The sequence below is a fragment of the Xiphophorus maculatus genome, chromosome 16, assembly GCF_002775205.1.
Source record: "Xiphophorus maculatus strain JP 163 A chromosome 16, X_maculatus-5.0-male, whole genome shotgun sequence".
In the NCBI taxonomy this organism is placed as follows: domain Eukaryota; kingdom Metazoa; phylum Chordata; class Actinopteri; order Cyprinodontiformes; family Poeciliidae; genus Xiphophorus; species Xiphophorus maculatus.
Window position 1 is genome coordinate 4,262,337 of NC_036458.1, and position 17,790 is coordinate 4,280,126.

The following is a 17,790-nucleotide window of genomic DNA, read 5'->3' on the forward strand; positions in this document are numbered from 1 at the left end:
CTCCAGAGTATCTAGATGAGTTTGAGACACTCAGTGTTTTTCTTTTAATTGTAGACAAAATCAAAAGTTACATCCTGTTACTTTTAGTTTAGATGACCACAAAATCTTCATTAACATAAAACAAAACCAAAGATGTGCAAAAAAGCATAAAACGAAGCAGAACTTCCGTTATGAAGCAACAACCACGTGTACAGAACCATTTCATGTGGTCTCCACTTTGCTTAAAGTCTCAACAGAAGAACCTGCAGAACGTGAGAAAGGTAAGAAATTATTTGCCTTTTTATTTATTTTTATTGCTAAGAAAAACTGATTTAGCTAAAATAGAACAATTGTTGGATTCTAATCTTATTAGAAATCCATCATAATGTGCACAAAATGAATCTTTTGAGAACCAAATTAGGCTTTTCTTATCACTTATACATTTTAATGTGCTCTTAGGATGCATTGTACGGAAGGAGACAAAAGAAATTATTTTCAGTTCAGTTTATTTCTATTGCGCCAATTCACAATATGTTATCTCTAAGGAATTTACAAAACAAAAACAAAAATTTTTTTTTCAATGTTACAGAAAGGTAAAAGGTTAGTCGCAGGAGAGCGAGAACGTTTAGTTAATGGCAGCATTATCTCAGCTGGAGCCAACCTCATGAAAGGAATCGCAGCTCAACAGGTTGCAGCTTCAACAAAGAGTTAAAAATAAAGAAACAAAGATAAAAGTTCAAATAACTTCACCGAGTGGATATTGAAGCGTTCAGTTTGTCTTCCAGCAGCCTAACAGAGATACCTCAGGAAAACCTTTAATAAAACTGATTATTAAAAGCTTTATGTGTTAATTTAACAGGAAGCCAATGAAGAGAAGCTAAAATAGGAGATTTATTCATTTGACTACTCTTCTTCACATCATTAAAAACACATTCATTACAAAAATAGTTACACATAATATTAGAAACATATTTATACTTGTATATAAATATTTATTTATTTGTAAATCATCAGCCTAATAGCATTATTGTCTAAGAACAATTATACAATTATTTCATTTTATGAAATAATTATACGGAGCCTCCTATGGGACATGGGAAAAAATTATTTTGCGTTACTTTGCAATAAGCAAATACCTACAAAATGACCTTGTGTACAGACACAAAGGTCAATTTAAAATTTCAAAACTGTCAGATGACTTTATTATCCTGGGAAAATAACCCCAATAGTCCAAATAGTTTGGATCTATTTTTTATTTCTTTCCTTCTTACATTAAGTTTCTGATAATATCTTAGCAGGGATGGAAAGTTCATGTTTGGCCTGTTTTGCTTTTGCACACAAGTTTGTGGTGCATTTCTATCCTAAAGAAAAATACATAAAACCTCAAATATTTCACAAACGAGATACTAACATACATGGAAAAACCTTAAAAAAACCTTATATTTCAGCAGAAAGACTTTCAGTATTCAGTTAATGGAGCATGAACTGATCAGTACATTATTGTAAAAGAACATAATAAAAACAAATCTGTATAATTAAGCTTTATTAGAAACATAGCGTATTAATTCATAAATGTACTGTTGTGGCCATTTATGCGAAATTTTGTGAATTGTAATTTCTACCAATTTAGTTTTATTTTAGCACTCATTCAGTTAGAACATATTTAAGTTGGTTTAGAACCAAAATCTGTAATTAATTTTTATATTTGGAATTGTTTAGATCACTTTGGTAAATAATTTGAGTAATTAAGAACACGCTGGGTGTTTTTTGGAGGTTTACTGTTGTGTGATGACGGGAGGTTTTTGTAAAATGATTTTTTTTTTTTTTTACCACCTTTTGAACTTGAAACATCAGATTAAGTTACCATAGCTTTCATTTTCATTTAAGTTGTAAGATTTTTTTAGTAATTATTTTGTCGATGTTTTTACAAGAATTAAAGCACATATATTTTTTAAAACAATCAAGTCGGAAATGCGTGGTAAACGGCGGGCCTCCTACCAAGCGCCTTTGTTGGAAACGTTTTGTTTTGGAACCTAGAAGACCGTGACATTTAAATTTGTAAAACTATATAATAAAATTATTAAGCAGTTCTTGTTTAAAAGCTCAGAGATTTGTTAAATTTAGAACAGATGAAGAAAGTGAGTTCCATGTTTTCATTCTTCTAAAAATAAGTTTTTTTGAAGTAACAAATGTATGGACTATGTGTTGAGGAATTTGATCCTGTTGCTGGATTTTGTTAACTGACCATTACAGGGCTTCGGTCAGAAAGCACGCTGGTCATCAGGTGTTTAAATAGGTTTACTATTTAGAATTACTATGAAGAATTATGTCAATGGTGCAAATAAATTGAAGCAGTTTCTGAAAATACAGAAATAATAAATAAAGGTTCAAAATTACTATTGCAAAATGTAAATATAACAATTCACAAGCAAGTAAAAAAACATCAGCATGAATTCCCTCTGTGATAAGGGCTGTTAAATGATGCAAAACTCGGAATCAATCTAGCTCTAACTGGTCAAAGCTCAAAAACTAACGGTTGAATGCTAGATAGTTTTAATAAAAATCAACCACATTAAGAATAAAACAGACATTAACAAACTATAGAAATATACCAGCAGCTAAACGAGTCTGTCTGTCGTGATAATTAGCATCCATCTATTCATGTCACATGACTAATATCACTACTCACACCAATCTCAACAGTAAACAGAAACTGATCACCTGACGAATGTCAAGAAGAAGAAAATAAACGAAACAAACCTCCTTCAAAATAAAAGCCAAGATGTGAGACATTGAATTACTTGAAGAATTAATAACACTATGTTTTGTACGTCACTCCTGGACAAACTATCTTTAATTTTAGCAATAATCCAGAGCTGAACGAAGGAAATCAAAGAAACCTGTTTAATATGAGATTTAAATAACAAATCCCGGTAAAAAAAAAAATACCACAGAGGTTCTTTACTTTGTTACCGGATGCAGGAATGCAAACAGACATTTTGAGCCTCATGCCACAAAAAAATCAAGCAGCTGTCATCACATCTCCAGAATCTAAAGTCTCTTTTCTCTCCCACGTCGCGCTCTAACTGGTTCACATGCGGTTCGATTTTACCCCATAGTGAGGCTTTCAGTTATACGCTCTGTTCCTCTTTGTGGTGGGTGAGACATGAGCGCTGCAGCTTGTGGTCAACTCTCCTCTGATGTTTGCAGCAACACTCAGCAATGGAGAGCGAGAGGGATTTTTATTGACGTCATGAATGTTATCTTTGACTTTAGTTTTTGTGCAGATGGAAAACAGCGAAAGACTCATCGTGTGGCTCGTTGTGTAAACTTGATACAGAAAATTTGAAGTTGTTCTTGCAGGTAAATTTAAGTACATATAAAATGTAAACCTAAGTTTAGTTGTTTTTTTAATTAATATTTTTATCAGGAGGAAAGGGGCCATGACAACAAGAACTCTAACTGCTAATGTCACAGTATGCCACATAGTGCAGCTTCTCCGGGACATCGACAAAAAGGAAAAGAGACAAAAGAGATAGTGAGTGTATGGATGGAAAAAGGCTTACAATTCACCTCCTATGAGTATATACATTTTTTTCATAAGTGAACAGGACAAAATATGTACACACCAAGTAAAAAGAGCGAAATGCGGCTTTCTTGTTTCCGCTTTGAGTTAACATGACAGCTAGAAAAGATGAAGTTGTATTTCAGACGCATATAAAGCAATACTATGAACATTGCTGTCTTCCTAATATAATGGGCTTTTAAGTTTTCATGGATTCCCAAACGATCCTGAATTAAGACATTCGTCGCTACCACTTAAAGCTAACGCCGAACAGCAAAGTTTGCAGCCTTCACTTCACTCCGGATCAACTTCTTCAGCCTAAAATTACCATGGGGAGACGGATGGTAAATGAAGGAGCCGTTCCTGTGTTATTTCCATGGAATCACTTCTGTATTCAGCCTGAAATTCTGTATTCAGCCTGAAAGAGCGAGTGTACGGGAACGAGAGAGCAGACCAGAGCCAGACAGCCGAGCAACTGATCCGCCTGTACACACTGCTGTAAACACCGTCCTATCTGAGCTCTTCACAACAAGCATGCAAAAGTAATAAAACAAAATAACACGGAGCCCTTAAGGAACACGGCCATATGTTTCTAAAAGCAACAACTTTGAATCTGAACAGTCAGCTGAACTAGAACTCTGACACCAGAGCTGCTCTACTGTTAAGCTATGGGCTTGTTGTGCTTTGTCAGGCTTCAGAAGCAAAAAGCCTGAACTGTAAAATCCCCGTTACTTGGTCTCTGGTTGACACTAAACACATATAATATACTTGAAAATAAATGCAAAATAAGGTAAAAACATTGTCCGTTAGAATGGATTAAAATGTTTAGATACTTAAATAGTACATTTTTACAAAAAAAAGGTCAGAGAATATTGTCTACTAGCATAAGCTAAAGCTAATGTGAGTCATAAACAGTGATGGCATAGTTACTTTGAAAAAGTAACTTTAATCGGATTACTGATTACTCCTTGAAAAAGTAACTCAGTTAGATTACTGACTACTTGATTTGGAAAGTAACTGAGATACATTAAAAGTAACTTTTTTAGTTACTTTCAGCAGCTGCTAACAACAAGGCTGTGAAAATTACATTGATCTTTGCCAATACTTAATTGTAAGCTATTTTATAATGGTAATGTCAACAATGTGTCTCCACTTATAAGGTTGAACTGAAGGGGAGATTTTTTTAATGGTTGCAGTACAAAATAAAAAACGTACAGAAGAGGATTAGGGCCACCGAAAAAATAATTCTGACTTTAATCTCACAATTCTTTTTTTTTTCGTGGCCCTAATCCTCTTCTGTAAAAACGTTAGTAATTTGTGCATGTTTATGTGTGGTCCACAATGGACCTTACCAAGCTCCGCCCACAACTGACCCACGTGACCGCAAGTCTCACAAATAAAGCCTCGCGGAGCGTTGTTTCTATGTAAACATGACTCGATTAGTGCATAATTTCTATCGGATTTTCACAATATATCAGCTACTACAATGGGCAGAGGAACTAACAAGTTCATGTCATCATCTGGGAGGAGGTTACTGGTTTCTCAGTCACAAGCTGGTTGCAAACCTGAGGCCAGCAGGTTTCAGTCAGTTATGGTAGATCTGACATTTGGTTTGATCAATCAATCAATCAATCAAATTTTATTTGTATAGCACATTTCAGCAGCAAGACATTTCAAAGTGCTTTGCATCATTACAAACACAGAAACACAATGCAATATAGAATCAATAATCAAAACAAAGCATTAAGTCAAGTTCCATCCATAAATTTGTAATTGATTACATTTCAAATACAAGTCTAAACAGGTGGGTTTTTAGTTGAGATTTAAAAGAAGTCAGTGTTTCAGCTGTTTTACAGTTTTCTGGAAGTTTGTTCCAAATTTGTGGTGCATAGATGCTGAAAGCTGCTTCTCCTCGTTTGGTTCTGGTTCTGGGGATGCAGAGCAGACCAGAACCGGAAGACCTGAGAGGTCTGGAAGGTTCATACAACAACAACAGATCTTTAATGTATTGTGGTGCTAAGCCGTTCAGTGATTTATAAACTAACAACAGTATTTTAAAGTCTATTCTTTGAGCTACAGGGAGCCAGTGTAGGGACTTTAAAACTGGTGTTATGTGCTCTATCTTCCTGGTTTTAGTGAGAACGCGAACAGCAGCATTCTGGATCAGCTGCAGCTGTTTGATTGATTTGTTGGACAGACCTGTGAAGACGCTGTTGCAATAATCAATACGACTGAAGATGAATGCATGGATGAGTTTCTCTAGATCTGGCTGAGACATTAGTCCTTTAATCCTGGAAATGTTCTTCAGGTGATAGAAGGCCGACTTTGTGACTGTCTTTATGTGGCTCTGGAGGTTCAGGTCAGAGTCCATCACTACTCCCAGGTTTCGGGCCTGATCGCTGGTTTTTAGTTGTAATAACTGAAGCTGTGCATTGACTCTAGATCGTTCCTCTTTAGGACCAAAACTAATAACTTCAGTTTGTTTCTGTTCAACTGGAGAAAGTTTTGGCACATCCACACATTTATCTGTTCTAAGCATCTGTTCAGTGATTGGATGGACGCTGAGTCACCTGGTGACATCGTAATGTAGAGCTGTGTGTCATCTGCATAGTTATGGTAGCTAATATTATTTCCTGTTATAACCTGAGCTAGTGGGAGCATATAAATATTGAATAAAAGGGGCCCTAGGATTGAACCTTGGGGTACCCCACATGTGACCTTTGACCTCTTTGATGAAAAGTTTTCAATTGAAACAAAGAAATCCCTGTTCTTTATGTAGGATTTAAACCAGTTAAGCACTGGACCGGAGAGTCCGACCCAACTCTCCAGTCGACTCAGTAATATGTCATGGTCAACAGTGTCAAAAGCTGCACTGAGGTCCAACAGAACCAGCACTGTGGTTCTGCCACAGTCCGTATTTATATGGATGTCATTGAACACTTTTATGAGGGCGGTCTCTGTGCTGTGGTGAGCACGAAAACCAGACTGGAAGGAGTCAAAGAGGTTGGTTATAGTTAGGAAGCTAGTTAATTGTTTACACACAGCTTTTTCAATAACTTTGCTGATGAATGGGAGGTTGGAGGTCAGAGGTCAGCCTGTAATTCTGCATTAGTGATTTGTCCAGATTGTTCTTTTTTATAAGTGGTTTGATTACTGCTGTTTTCAAAGCCTGGGGGAAAACGCCTGATGAGAGCGAAGAGTTTACTATTTGGATCAGATCAGCAGCAATAACAGGCAGGACTTTCTTAAAGAAATGTTCTAGAGTTATAGATCTAGGACATCCAGGCAGCAGGAACTGGAGCTTAGTTGACTTATAATTTCCTCTAAGGTTTTAAAATTAAGTAGTTGAAATTGGGTCATTTTTCCTGTATTTGTTTTATTTGGGCACAGCATTGGTACTGGCTTTATAGTGGATGTAAAGATTAATCCTCTGATTTTTTGAATTTTCTCTGAAAAGAAGCTGGAAAACTGGTTGCAGGCGGCAATACATTGGAATTCAGGCGGTAACGTCACAGGAGGGTTTGTGATTCTGTCAACTGTTGCAAATAAAGCTCGAGCATTGTTAATGTTTTTGTTTATGACATCTGCAAAGAAAGCCTCTCTTGCATGTTTTAGTGTTAAATGATAGTTACGTAGTCTTTCTTTATAGATGTCACAATGAACGTGGAGTTGAGTTTTACGCCATTTTCGTTCTGCCCTACGGCAGAGTTGTCTTGCAGATCTAACTGTTTGTGCATTCCTCCATGGAGATTTCTTTTTACCAGACACAACCTTCATTTTAACTAGGGCAATGGAGTCAATAATATCTGAGACTTTAGACTGAAAATCATTTATCAACTTATCTACATCATTACAGCTTAAGGGTGAGGAAGAAGAGTAGATTTGATTAAAAGTTTCTGCTGTGTTTTCAGTGAGAGAACGTTTTGTGATGGTTGCTGTTTGTCCAAGTGGGTTAAAAGATAAAGAACTTTCAAAAACAACAGCGAAGTGATCCGACAGGGCGACATCAGTTACAGAGAGATTGGAAATATTCACACCCTTACTGATAACCAGGTCCAGTGTGTGTCCTTGAGTGTGTGTTGCCTGTTTGACATGTTGTGTTAGACCAAAAGTCTCTAAAATATTAGTGAGCTTTTTTGCCCCTCTGTCTTGGGGGTTGTCAACATGAATGTTGAAATCACCGACAATTATTAAACAATCATAATCAATACATATAAGAGATAGAAGTTCATTCAAGTCAGTAAAGAAATTTTCCACAAAAGTTGGAGTTTTGCATAGAGTTACAGTCAAAGTTCGTTTGCGGCCTTTAACCTCAATTCCAAGATACTCAAAAGAGGTGAAGTGACCCAAAGAGATTTTACTACAATTTATGGTATTCTTAAATATTGAAGCCACGCCTCCTCCTTTTTTGTGTTTTCTATTCTCATTGAAGAAATTGTAGTTAGGAGGCGCAGATTCAATTAGTACGATCGATTCATTATTATCATTCAACCATGTTTCTGTCAGAAACATAACATCAATATTATGCTCAGTGATGAAATCATTAATTAATAGAGCTTTAGCACAGAGAGATCTGGTATTTAAAAGAGCGAGTTTGATGACCTCAATATGAGAAGCTACAGGCTGATAGGAGGAACCAAAGAGCTCTGTAAAGGTAAAGGCAAATCTTCTGAAGTTGGGATATAATTAATTTTATTTCACATAATTACCACGGTAGAAGCCATTTGTTTGTTAAAATTATATGAAATATATTTGTTCTATTTGATGTTTGTTGTGAATGACGTAAGCTCATAAACGAACGAGGTAATTAGTCCAACGTTTAGAAACTACAGCGGCTGTAATGCGCCACAGCAAAGGTAAACAAAGGTAAAATAACCCGAACAGGTGATCAACTCAAAACCACTCCTACCTTTTTACTTTCTCTGTCTCTTTGTAGTTTAAACACACCTGTTACCGTGGCAACCGCCTGCGCCCCGCAAGACGAGCAAAGATTACGGTAAAAACATAACATTCAGTCCGTTACGATATCAAGTTTCCAGGCTTGATATTTATTTCTCAATTATTAATCAGCGCTTCCCTGAACACAGCGATGGTTGATTGACTAGCTGTACTTGGTGCTAACGTGGCTAACAGAGTAACAGTTTAGTCCAAAGCCTTTTCTGCTAAAATAAAACCTTTAGTGTATGTCAGATACAGACACATTGCATATTGATCTGTTTAGCTAACGTAAGACTGTAGCAGTCAGGCTTCAAGGTGTAGAAGTTGTATCAGTTCTGCCATTATGCTGTACTTAGCTAACGGGAAGCTAAGTACAGCAAATGAGCAACTTCACGTTCAAAAACGAGCAGAAAAAGCGCAACCCGCGACTCAATAAATTTGCTAGCGACTTAAAAAAAAAGCCCACAGCTAATTATAATACTCAGACTTGGCAATAGAAACTCAAAGTAGTTCCTGTTTTTCAACCAACAAAATGCGCTTCTCACTCTTCCCTCCATTGTTTACATTTCGGTCGCTGCTGATACTGTCACATAAAAACGGCGATCACTCGATAAGAAGCGTAGAGGAAATAAAATTAAATTCCAAAAAAAAATTAGTAAAACACAGTAACCCAAAATGATTTTGATAAGTAACTGTAGTCTGACTACTGGATATGGAATAGCAATGGTTAGATTACTCGTTACTGAAAAAAGTGGTCCGACGTCAGTAACGCGTTACTGACGTAACTGGTCATAAAGTAAAACTCACCTTTGTATCTGTGAATGTATAACGAGGCGTACATCTTAAAACTTTTCTCCAGCTTACTTGTTGGGGCTTCGGATCATGTAAATCATTAAATGTTACCTTGGCCAAGCCCTGCAAGCACCGAGTGTAAAATGCCATTTTCAACAGACCGGAAACGACGGAGCCCGCGAACGCGGAAAAAGCCCATAAGGAAGTAAATGCTAAAACATAGTTGATTGGAGATGAACTGTTTGTAGTCAACTGGGAGCCCAAATATGGCAACATGGGGAGACGGTTTGATGAAAGTACCTTTGACATCCATCCATCCATTTTCTTCCGCTTATCTGGGTCGGGTCGCGGGGGTAGCAGCTTCAGAAGGGAGGCCCAGACTTCCCTCTCCCCGGCCACTTCTTCTAGCTCCTACGGGGGAATCCCAAGGCGTTCCCAAGCCAGCCGAGAGACATAGTCCCTCCAGCGTGTCCTGGGTCGTCCCCGGGGCCTCCTCCCGGTGGGACGTGCCAGGAGGCATCCTGACCAGATGCCCGAGCCTCAACTGGCTCCTCTCGATGTGAAGGAGCAGCGGCTCTACTCTGAGTCCCTCCCGGATGACTGAGCTTCTCACCTTGTCTCTAAGGGAGAGCCCAGACACCCTACGGAGAAAACCCATTTCGGCCACTTGTATCTGCGATCTCATTCTTTTGGTCATGACCCAAAGCTCATGACCATAGATGAGGGTGGGTTCTGTAATTTTTACCTGATCTGTAAACTAAACTGTTTAAAGATCGAACCTCGTATTCAGGCTGAAACTCTTCAAAAAAGCAGCTACTGTAGATGCTGATTTAAATTTGAAGTGTCTCCTAAATTTTTAATACAGAGCAAACTAGTAGATTATTTGTGAAGTCAGACGGGTTGAAGTGAGAAGAGCATTTAGAGAGGATGAGGGAAATGACTGTGCCTCTACCTTGCACCATGGGAGGTCCATAGATCTAAACCAAAATGAAGTTTTGTGGATGTGTGCTGCCCAATAATACAGTTGGAAGTTTGGAAGTGACAATCCGCCACTGAATTTGCATCTATGAAGTGTGGACTTGCAGATTCTGGGTTTGTTGTTTTTTATGTAGGCTGCTGAATGTTGAACATGTTGTGGTTTTGAGTTTGCAGGTGCTCTAGCGCCCTCTAGTGTCTGTCTATGAAAGTCGCTGCCAGTGACCCACTCCTGCATACAAGGATGTCAAGAGGAAAATCCAAGAATATATTGCAGAAAACAATTTAATCCAGTTTTTTAATTTGTCCTTTTTTACAGAATGGCATCAAAAACAGTTCAGACGGTATTTGTGGTTCTCGGCGCCATCGGGTTGATTCTGGTCATTACCTGCTGCGCCCTCCCTGAATGGGTTGTGGCACATCAGGGTGATATGGTAATCATATAATCAAAAGGCATTTTATGGTTGACATTAGCATGATAATTATGATTAGTTAGCTTTTATGTTTTTTTTATCAACTACTATTTTACGTGTTATTGTATAATTTAATCAGTACGTCTTTATAATAATATATGAAACATAATACTGACTTTTCAGTTTTATGCCTCATCAGAAACTTACAGATTCCTGACATCATCATCTGGGCTTTCCTAAACTGTTTAAAGACTCAATGATATTAATTAATATAATTTATATTAATTTATATGGGAGTTTAACAAGATTCTCAAAAAAATTAACACATATTTTGACATTCAGTAAAAAGAAATTAATTTATTTTTTCTATTTGTTTTAATCTCAAAGAACATGTTTAATAAATGAATGTAAATAACTGTTTCTCTGTCTTTGGATGGATAGGAAGCTCATCACGGTCTGTGGAAGATATGTGCGAAGCACAGAACTGGACAGCAGGTGTGCGGACCGTCTATTGACTCCCTTAAATCCTCTGAACATCAAGCCTTCAGGGCTTTGATCGTCATCAGCTGCATCCTCGGTATTCTCAGCCTCCTCCTCCTGTTCTATGGTTCTGACTTCACCCCATGTGTTCAGAACCAAGATACCAAGACCAAAATGATCCTGGCTGCCGCAGTGGGCCTGATGCTGACCGGCCTGCTGGTGATCATCCCGCTCAGCTGGCAGGCAAATATTATTAGAAATGCAGCAGTGTATATGGTGGTGGGAGTGAAACTGGGAGCGAGCATCTATATCGGCTATCTAGCTGGTTTGATGTTGATGCTGATTGGAGGTGTGCTCTGCTACTTAATCAGACGCGGATCCAGCAGCTCTGGAGGAATCATCAGAGCTTAAGCTAAAAAAAACTAAATTTGGAGGCTTGATGGAAGGGACTGCTGTCCAACAGACGGGTAGACAAAGGAGTTGAACTGGTAAAAACTGGGAAGACGACGTGAAATTATCATTTCTATATTTTTAACATTTGGTGCTGAAAAGCATGTACACTGTAAATCCTTTGACTTTTAATTTTATTTTGGCAGAATTCCTAGAATTTATCTTAAAATGTCACTTAAAATTTGACTTCACAAAAATTATCAGGAACATTTTAAAATTCATAAATGTCTGTATGCAGAATTATTTCATTTCAGTGACCTTTTGATGCATTTTCTGTTTGCATATTAAAACCATTTTTGTTTTTTCATGCTTTCTTAATTCCAGTTTAAAAAGCTGTCAACATAATTACTAACCAGATTTGCTTCAGCAAACAATATCATGCTGTTTCTCAGTTTTCTGCTTTATTTTCTATTAATAAAACATTTACTGTTACTATTTCTGTTTTTGTACAATAATCACAACTGATCATTATCTTTGGTCAAATTCAGATGTGATTGGAAAAATAAATACGATGTATCAAAAATTTAATCAACTTACAGAAAACTTTACTTCAACTGTTTGATTCTTCATCTCATATGCAAAAGAATATTGTATTAGAAAATGATGCAAACCCTTCAAATAATGTGTTACAGTCTGACTTTATCTTGTCTTATATTTCATCTTTTGCTTCTGACTTTTTCATTTGCAAATAGAAAATAAAAAGAAAAGTTTTTGCAAATTTTTCATAACTACGTCTGTTTATGAGTTTTTCTTCCCTTTGTTAAATTTTAAGATCTTCAGATTAATTTAACATTAACACCAGTTAATGTTAAATTAGCATTAAATTAGCATTAACTAATTAGTATGTGCAACATTACAGCAGAGCCCAGTTTTTAAGTGAAAAAATCCCTAAAACTCTCATTATTCATATTTTACTTTTGAGGCTCTCAAAGCTTTTGTTTCCTTTATTTAACCAGGTAAAAACCCAGTCAGATCCAGATCTAATTTTCAAGAGAGACCTGGGCAGAAACCTGCAACACACAACAACCTGGTTACACCAAAGTAAACCTAATAAAAACATAAGCACAAGTCTAAAACAAATTTAAAATCCGTTTCAAAGTAACAACCTTGATTAATAGAATCATGTTGCCTGTTTTTAAGAACGGCTGGAAAAAGTTTCAAAGAAAAAAGATTCGACATCTTTAGTTCAGACTGGAGCTGCTTCCATGTAGGAACCGTTACACTGAAAACTTGCTTCCCTTTTTCTGTTCAAAAAGGCAGAACATGCAAAAAAAAAAATGTTATTATAGTGTAAAGAAAGGGAAGTAACAAATCTTATATAGGAAGGACTTCAAGTAGGTTGGAGCCAAGCAGAGTAGATTTTCATAAATCATCAAGTGATTGTTTCCCATTCAGCTTTTGAGTTCAACTCACAACGTGTAAAACTTCTGCTGCCTATTACAAACCTTAAAGCTCAATGATACTCAGTATTCAAGGACTGAAGGCATTCGGATACAAAACATCTCCATGATCCAGAAGTTTCTGATACCAATTTCTTTCTGTCTTTGAGAGACAAACAGGATCCATTACAATAATAAAACCCAATCTTCATTGGTGTTTGTAAAAAATCTTCTAAATCTTTTAAAAGAAAGCTCTTTATCTAAAATAAAACCAAGATATTTATAATTACTGTCAAACTCCATTTGTGCACAGAGAGCAGTGGGAAGCAACAGAGGGATCTCTGGTAGTTTGAGAGAAAACCGTCGCTTTCGTCTTATGTTCAAAACCAGCTCCAGAGTATCTAGATGAGTTTGAGACACTCAATGTTTTTCTTTAAATTGTAGACAAAATCAAAAGTTACATCCTGTTACTTTTAGTTTAGATGACCACAAACTCTTCATTAACACAAAACAAAACCACAGATGTGCAAAAAAGCATAAAACGAAGCAGAACTTCCGTTATGAAGCAACAACCACGTGTACAGAACCATTTCACATGGTCTCCACTTTGCTTAAAGTCTCAACAGAAGAACCTGCAGAACGTGAGAAAGGTAAGAAATTATTTGCCTTTTTATTTATTTTTATTGCTCTCTCTTACCAAACAGGCTCGCCTTTGTTGGAAATGTAATTGTAATTTGTAAAACTATATAATGAAATAATTAAGCAGTTCTTGTTTAAAAGCTCAGAGATTTGCTTAATTTAAAACAGATGAAGGAAATGAGTTCCATGTTTTCATTCCTCTAAAAATAAGTTTTTTTGAAGTAACAAATGCATTAACTATGTTTTCTACATAGTCACTCCTGGACAAACTATCTTTGATTTTAGCAATAACCCAGAGGTGAAAGAAGGAAATCAAAGAAACCTGTTTAATATGAGATTTAAATAACAAATCCTGGTAAAAAATAACACGGAGGTTCTTTACTTTGTTACTGGATGCAGGAATGCAAACAGACATTTTGACCCTCATGAGAGAGAGATATATATAGGTACCCTTATGACAAAATTTAATCGGTGGACTGATTTATGACCCTAATCATTAATTGCTTTTAATTTCCAGTTACCGGATGTGCCCCCCCTAAAATAAACATTCCTCTGAGATCTGTTAGTCCCATCTTTGTGACACTTTGCTTTCATAAACTCCTTCCAACCTCTATGAGGTTTAGGACGAATGCAATTAAAGTATGAAAAACAATAAGTGATAATCAGTATCAAGAATAATATATAGTTTGTCACCTTTCCTAGAGATGTTTAGATTTAGATTCTTGTAATAACCTAAAGTTTTGCTCACCAAGCCGTTTGTGCGTCCCTGCGTAAGAGTAAACACATAGAAAACCTACAGTTTAACCGTTTTACTGCGTTATTTATGGCAGCACGATTAGTCAGTGCTGACTATGAGTTTGTGATTTCCTTCATCCATTTCGAAATTTTAAACTCATAGTTTTTTTTCTATAACACTTGCTAGTGTGATACATTTCAGTAAAAGTTCCTCATCTGTAAATTTATTTCTTAAGAATATGTCATTAGGACCAAGGAAACACATAGCAATTTACAGAGGAGGAACTTTTAACTATTACTGAAATGTATCACACTAGCAAGTGCTACAGAAAAATAATCTATGAGTTTCAAATGTACTTAAACCAACATTTACTATTTTGGAGAAAGCATGAAGCAGTGGGAAGATCAGTGTTGATTCAACAGCAAGATAAAGACTGAAAGGAAGCATTCACAATGATGGGAGGCCTAATTCTGGATGTTAGAGGCTGTTTTTCACTTTAACTGCGGAAAGATAAAAGTTACATTTGAGTAGCCTCACATAGGCCTGTTTACTGCCTGACACATATTCTTAAGAAGTACATGTATAAATGAGGAACATTTACTGAGACATATTCTTAAATTTGAAGTGTCTCCTAAATTTTTAATACAGAGCAAACTAGTAGATTATTTGTGAAGTCAGAGGGGTTGAAGTGAGAAGAGCATTTAGAGAGGATGAGGGAAACGACTGTGCCTCTACCTTGCACCATGGGAGGTCCATAGATCTAAACCAAAATGAAGTTTTGTGGATGTGTGCTGCCCAATAATACAGTTGGAAGTTTGGAAGTGACAATCCGCCACTGAATTTGCATCTATGAAGTGTGGACTTGCAGATTCTGGGTTTGTTGTTTTTTATGTAGGCTGCTGAATGTTGAACATGTTGTGGTTTTGAGTTTGCAGGTGCTCTAGTGCCCTCTAGTGTCTGTCTATGAAAGTCGCTGCCAGTGACCCAATCCTGCATAACAGGATGCCAAGAGGAAAATCCAAGAATATATTGCAGAAAACGATTTAATCCAGTTTTTTAATTTGTCCTTTTTTACAGAATGGCATCAAAAACAGTTCAGACGGTATTTGTGGTTCTCGGCGCCATCGGGCTGATTCTGGTCATTACCTGCTGCGCCCTCCCTGAATGGGTTGTGGCACATCATGATGATAGGGTAATCATATAATCAAAAGGCATTTTATGGTTGACATTAGCATGATAATTATGATTAGTTAGCTTTTATGTTTTTTTTATCAACTACTATTTTACGTGTTATTGTATAATTTAATCAGTACGTCTTTATAATAACATATGAAACATAATACTGACTTTGCAGTTTTATGCCTCATCAGAAACTTACAGATTCCTGACATCATCATCTGGGCTTTCCTAAACTGTTTAAAGACTCAATGATATTAATTTATATAAACTTCTGGTTTGGATGAGAGTTTAAAAAGATTCTCAATAAAATTAACACATATTTTGACATTCAGTAAAAAGAAATTAATTTATTTTTTCTATTTGTTTTAATATCAAAGAACATGTTTAATAAAGTGAATGTAAATAACTGTTTCTCTGTCTTTGGATGGATAGGAAGCTCATGTAGGTCTGTGGAAGATATGTGAGAAGCAGAGAACTGGACTGCAGGTGTGCGAAACGTTTGAGAGCTCCTTGATGTCCTCTCTACATCAAGCCTTCAGGGCTTTGATCGTCATCAGCTGCATCCTCGGTATTTTCAGCCTCCTCCTCCTGTTCTATGGTTCTGACTTCACCCCATGTGTTCAGAACCAAGATACCAAGACCAAAATGATCCTGGCTGCCGGATTGGGCCTGATGCTGACCGGCCTGCTGGTGATCATCCCGGTCAGCTGGCAGGCAAATATTATTAGAAATACAGCACTGTATATGGTGGAGCAGAAACTGGGAGCGAGCATCTATATCGGCTATCTAGCTGGTTTGATGTTGATGCTGATTGGAGGTGTGCTCTGCTACTTAATCAGACGCGGATCCAGCAGCTCTGGAGGAATCATCAGAGCTTAAGCTAAAAAAAATTTAATTTAGAGTTTTTATGGAAGGCACTGCTGTCCAACAGACGGGTAGACAAAGGAGTTGAACTGGTAAAAACTGGGAAGACGACGTGAAATTATCATTTCTATATTTTTAACATTTGGTGCTGAAAAGCATGTACACTGTAAATCCTTTGACTTTTAATTTTATTTTGGCAGAATTCCTGGAATTTATCTTAAATGTCACTTAAAACTCGACTTCACAAAGATCCCAAGCAGAAAAATTAAATTCATAAATGTCTGTATGCAGAATTATTTCATTTCAGTGACCTTTTGATGCATTTTCTGTTTGCTTATTAAAACCATTTTGTTTTTTCATGCTTTCTTAATTCCAGTTTAAAAAGCTGTCAACATAATTACTAACCAGATTTGCTTCAGCGAACAATTTCATGCTGTTTCTCAGTTTTCTGCTTTATTTTCTATTGATAAAACATTTACTGTTACTATTTCTGTTTTTGTACAATAATCACAACTGATCATTATCTTTGGTCAAATTCAGATGTGATTGGAAAAATAAATACGATGTATCAAAAATTTAATCAACTTACAGAAAACTTTACTTCAACTGTTTGATTCTTCATCTCATATGCAAAAGAATATTGTATTAGAAAATGATGCAAACCCTTCAAATAATGTGTTACAGTCTGACTTTATCTTGTCTTATATTTCATCTTTTGCTTCTGACTTTTTCATTTGCAAATAGAAAATAAAAAGAAAAGTTTTTGCAAATTTTTCATAACTACGTCTGTTTATGAGTTTTTCTTCCCTTTGTTAAAATTTAAGATCTTCAGATTTAACATTAGCATTAGTTAATGTTAGATTAACATTAACATAATGTGTTAATGTTGCACATTAACACATTATTTTGTTCGGCTCCGTCGTTTATTTTCCTAGTAAACAGGCCGAGATGAAAGTGTTTTGTAATTCTTTAGGAGTTGGATCTTCATCTTCATTCTGATTTGTTTTGTTCACCTTTTGCCTTTTTGGTGTTTCATCGGCGTGTTTGGGGAAGATGTACGTTCTTAATAAATACTAAATAAAAGAACATAACACATATACATACGAACAGATTTCACTTCGATCTTCTGATGCAGTTGCATAATATGAATTAACATTCAAAAATCCTTAATTGATCCAAAAGGGAAATTAAATGTTGCTGTAACTCATATAAATTCAGATTCCTCAAAGTTATTGTCGATGCTGAAGGAAATATTGTTGGAAGGAAATATGTCCTGCAGCAGTCTGTATTACAGTGAATCTGAAAAAGCCTCTGGCTGAAGACACTCTGTTTCCCTGAGAGTTTCATGAAGAGGACGGTCAGGGTTGTCCATAACTTTCTTTGTTTTATGAAGAATCAGGT

The 17,790-nt window shown here is 36.4% G+C and overlaps 2 protein-coding genes across 4 annotated transcripts; both read left to right on the plus strand.

Moving 5' to 3' along the window:
* Positions 1-79: 79 nt before the first annotated feature.
* LOC102236971 (claudin-4-like) lies at positions 80-12,320 on the plus strand. 3 transcript variants are annotated; one of them, XM_023348538.1, is made up of 3 exons: positions 80-260; positions 10,569-10,683; positions 11,104-12,320. In XM_023348538.1, exons 2-3 carry the CDS (start codon positions 10,570-10,572, stop codon positions 11,551-11,553), a joined length of 564 nt encoding a protein of 187 aa, XP_023204306.1. In that variant the 5' UTR covers positions 80-260; position 10,569; the 3' UTR covers positions 11,554-12,320. The 3 variants fall into 3 exon arrangements, with proteins under 3 accessions (XP_023204306.1, XP_023204308.1, XP_023204307.1); XM_023348539.1 differs by lacking the exon at positions 80-260 and adding an exon at positions 8,505-8,540; XM_023348540.1 differs by lacking the exon at positions 10,569-10,683 and having other exon boundaries at positions 81-260.
* Positions 12,321-13,536: 1,216 nt separating this feature from the next.
* LOC106700201 (claudin-4-like) lies at positions 13,537-17,169 on the plus strand. The gene is made up of 3 exons (XM_023349399.1): positions 13,537-13,621; positions 15,424-15,538; positions 15,958-17,169. Exons 2-3 carry the CDS (start codon positions 15,425-15,427, stop codon positions 16,402-16,404), a joined length of 561 nt encoding a protein of 186 aa, XP_023205167.1. The 5' UTR covers positions 13,537-13,621; position 15,424; the 3' UTR covers positions 16,405-17,169.
* Positions 17,170-17,790: the final 621 nt, after the last annotated feature.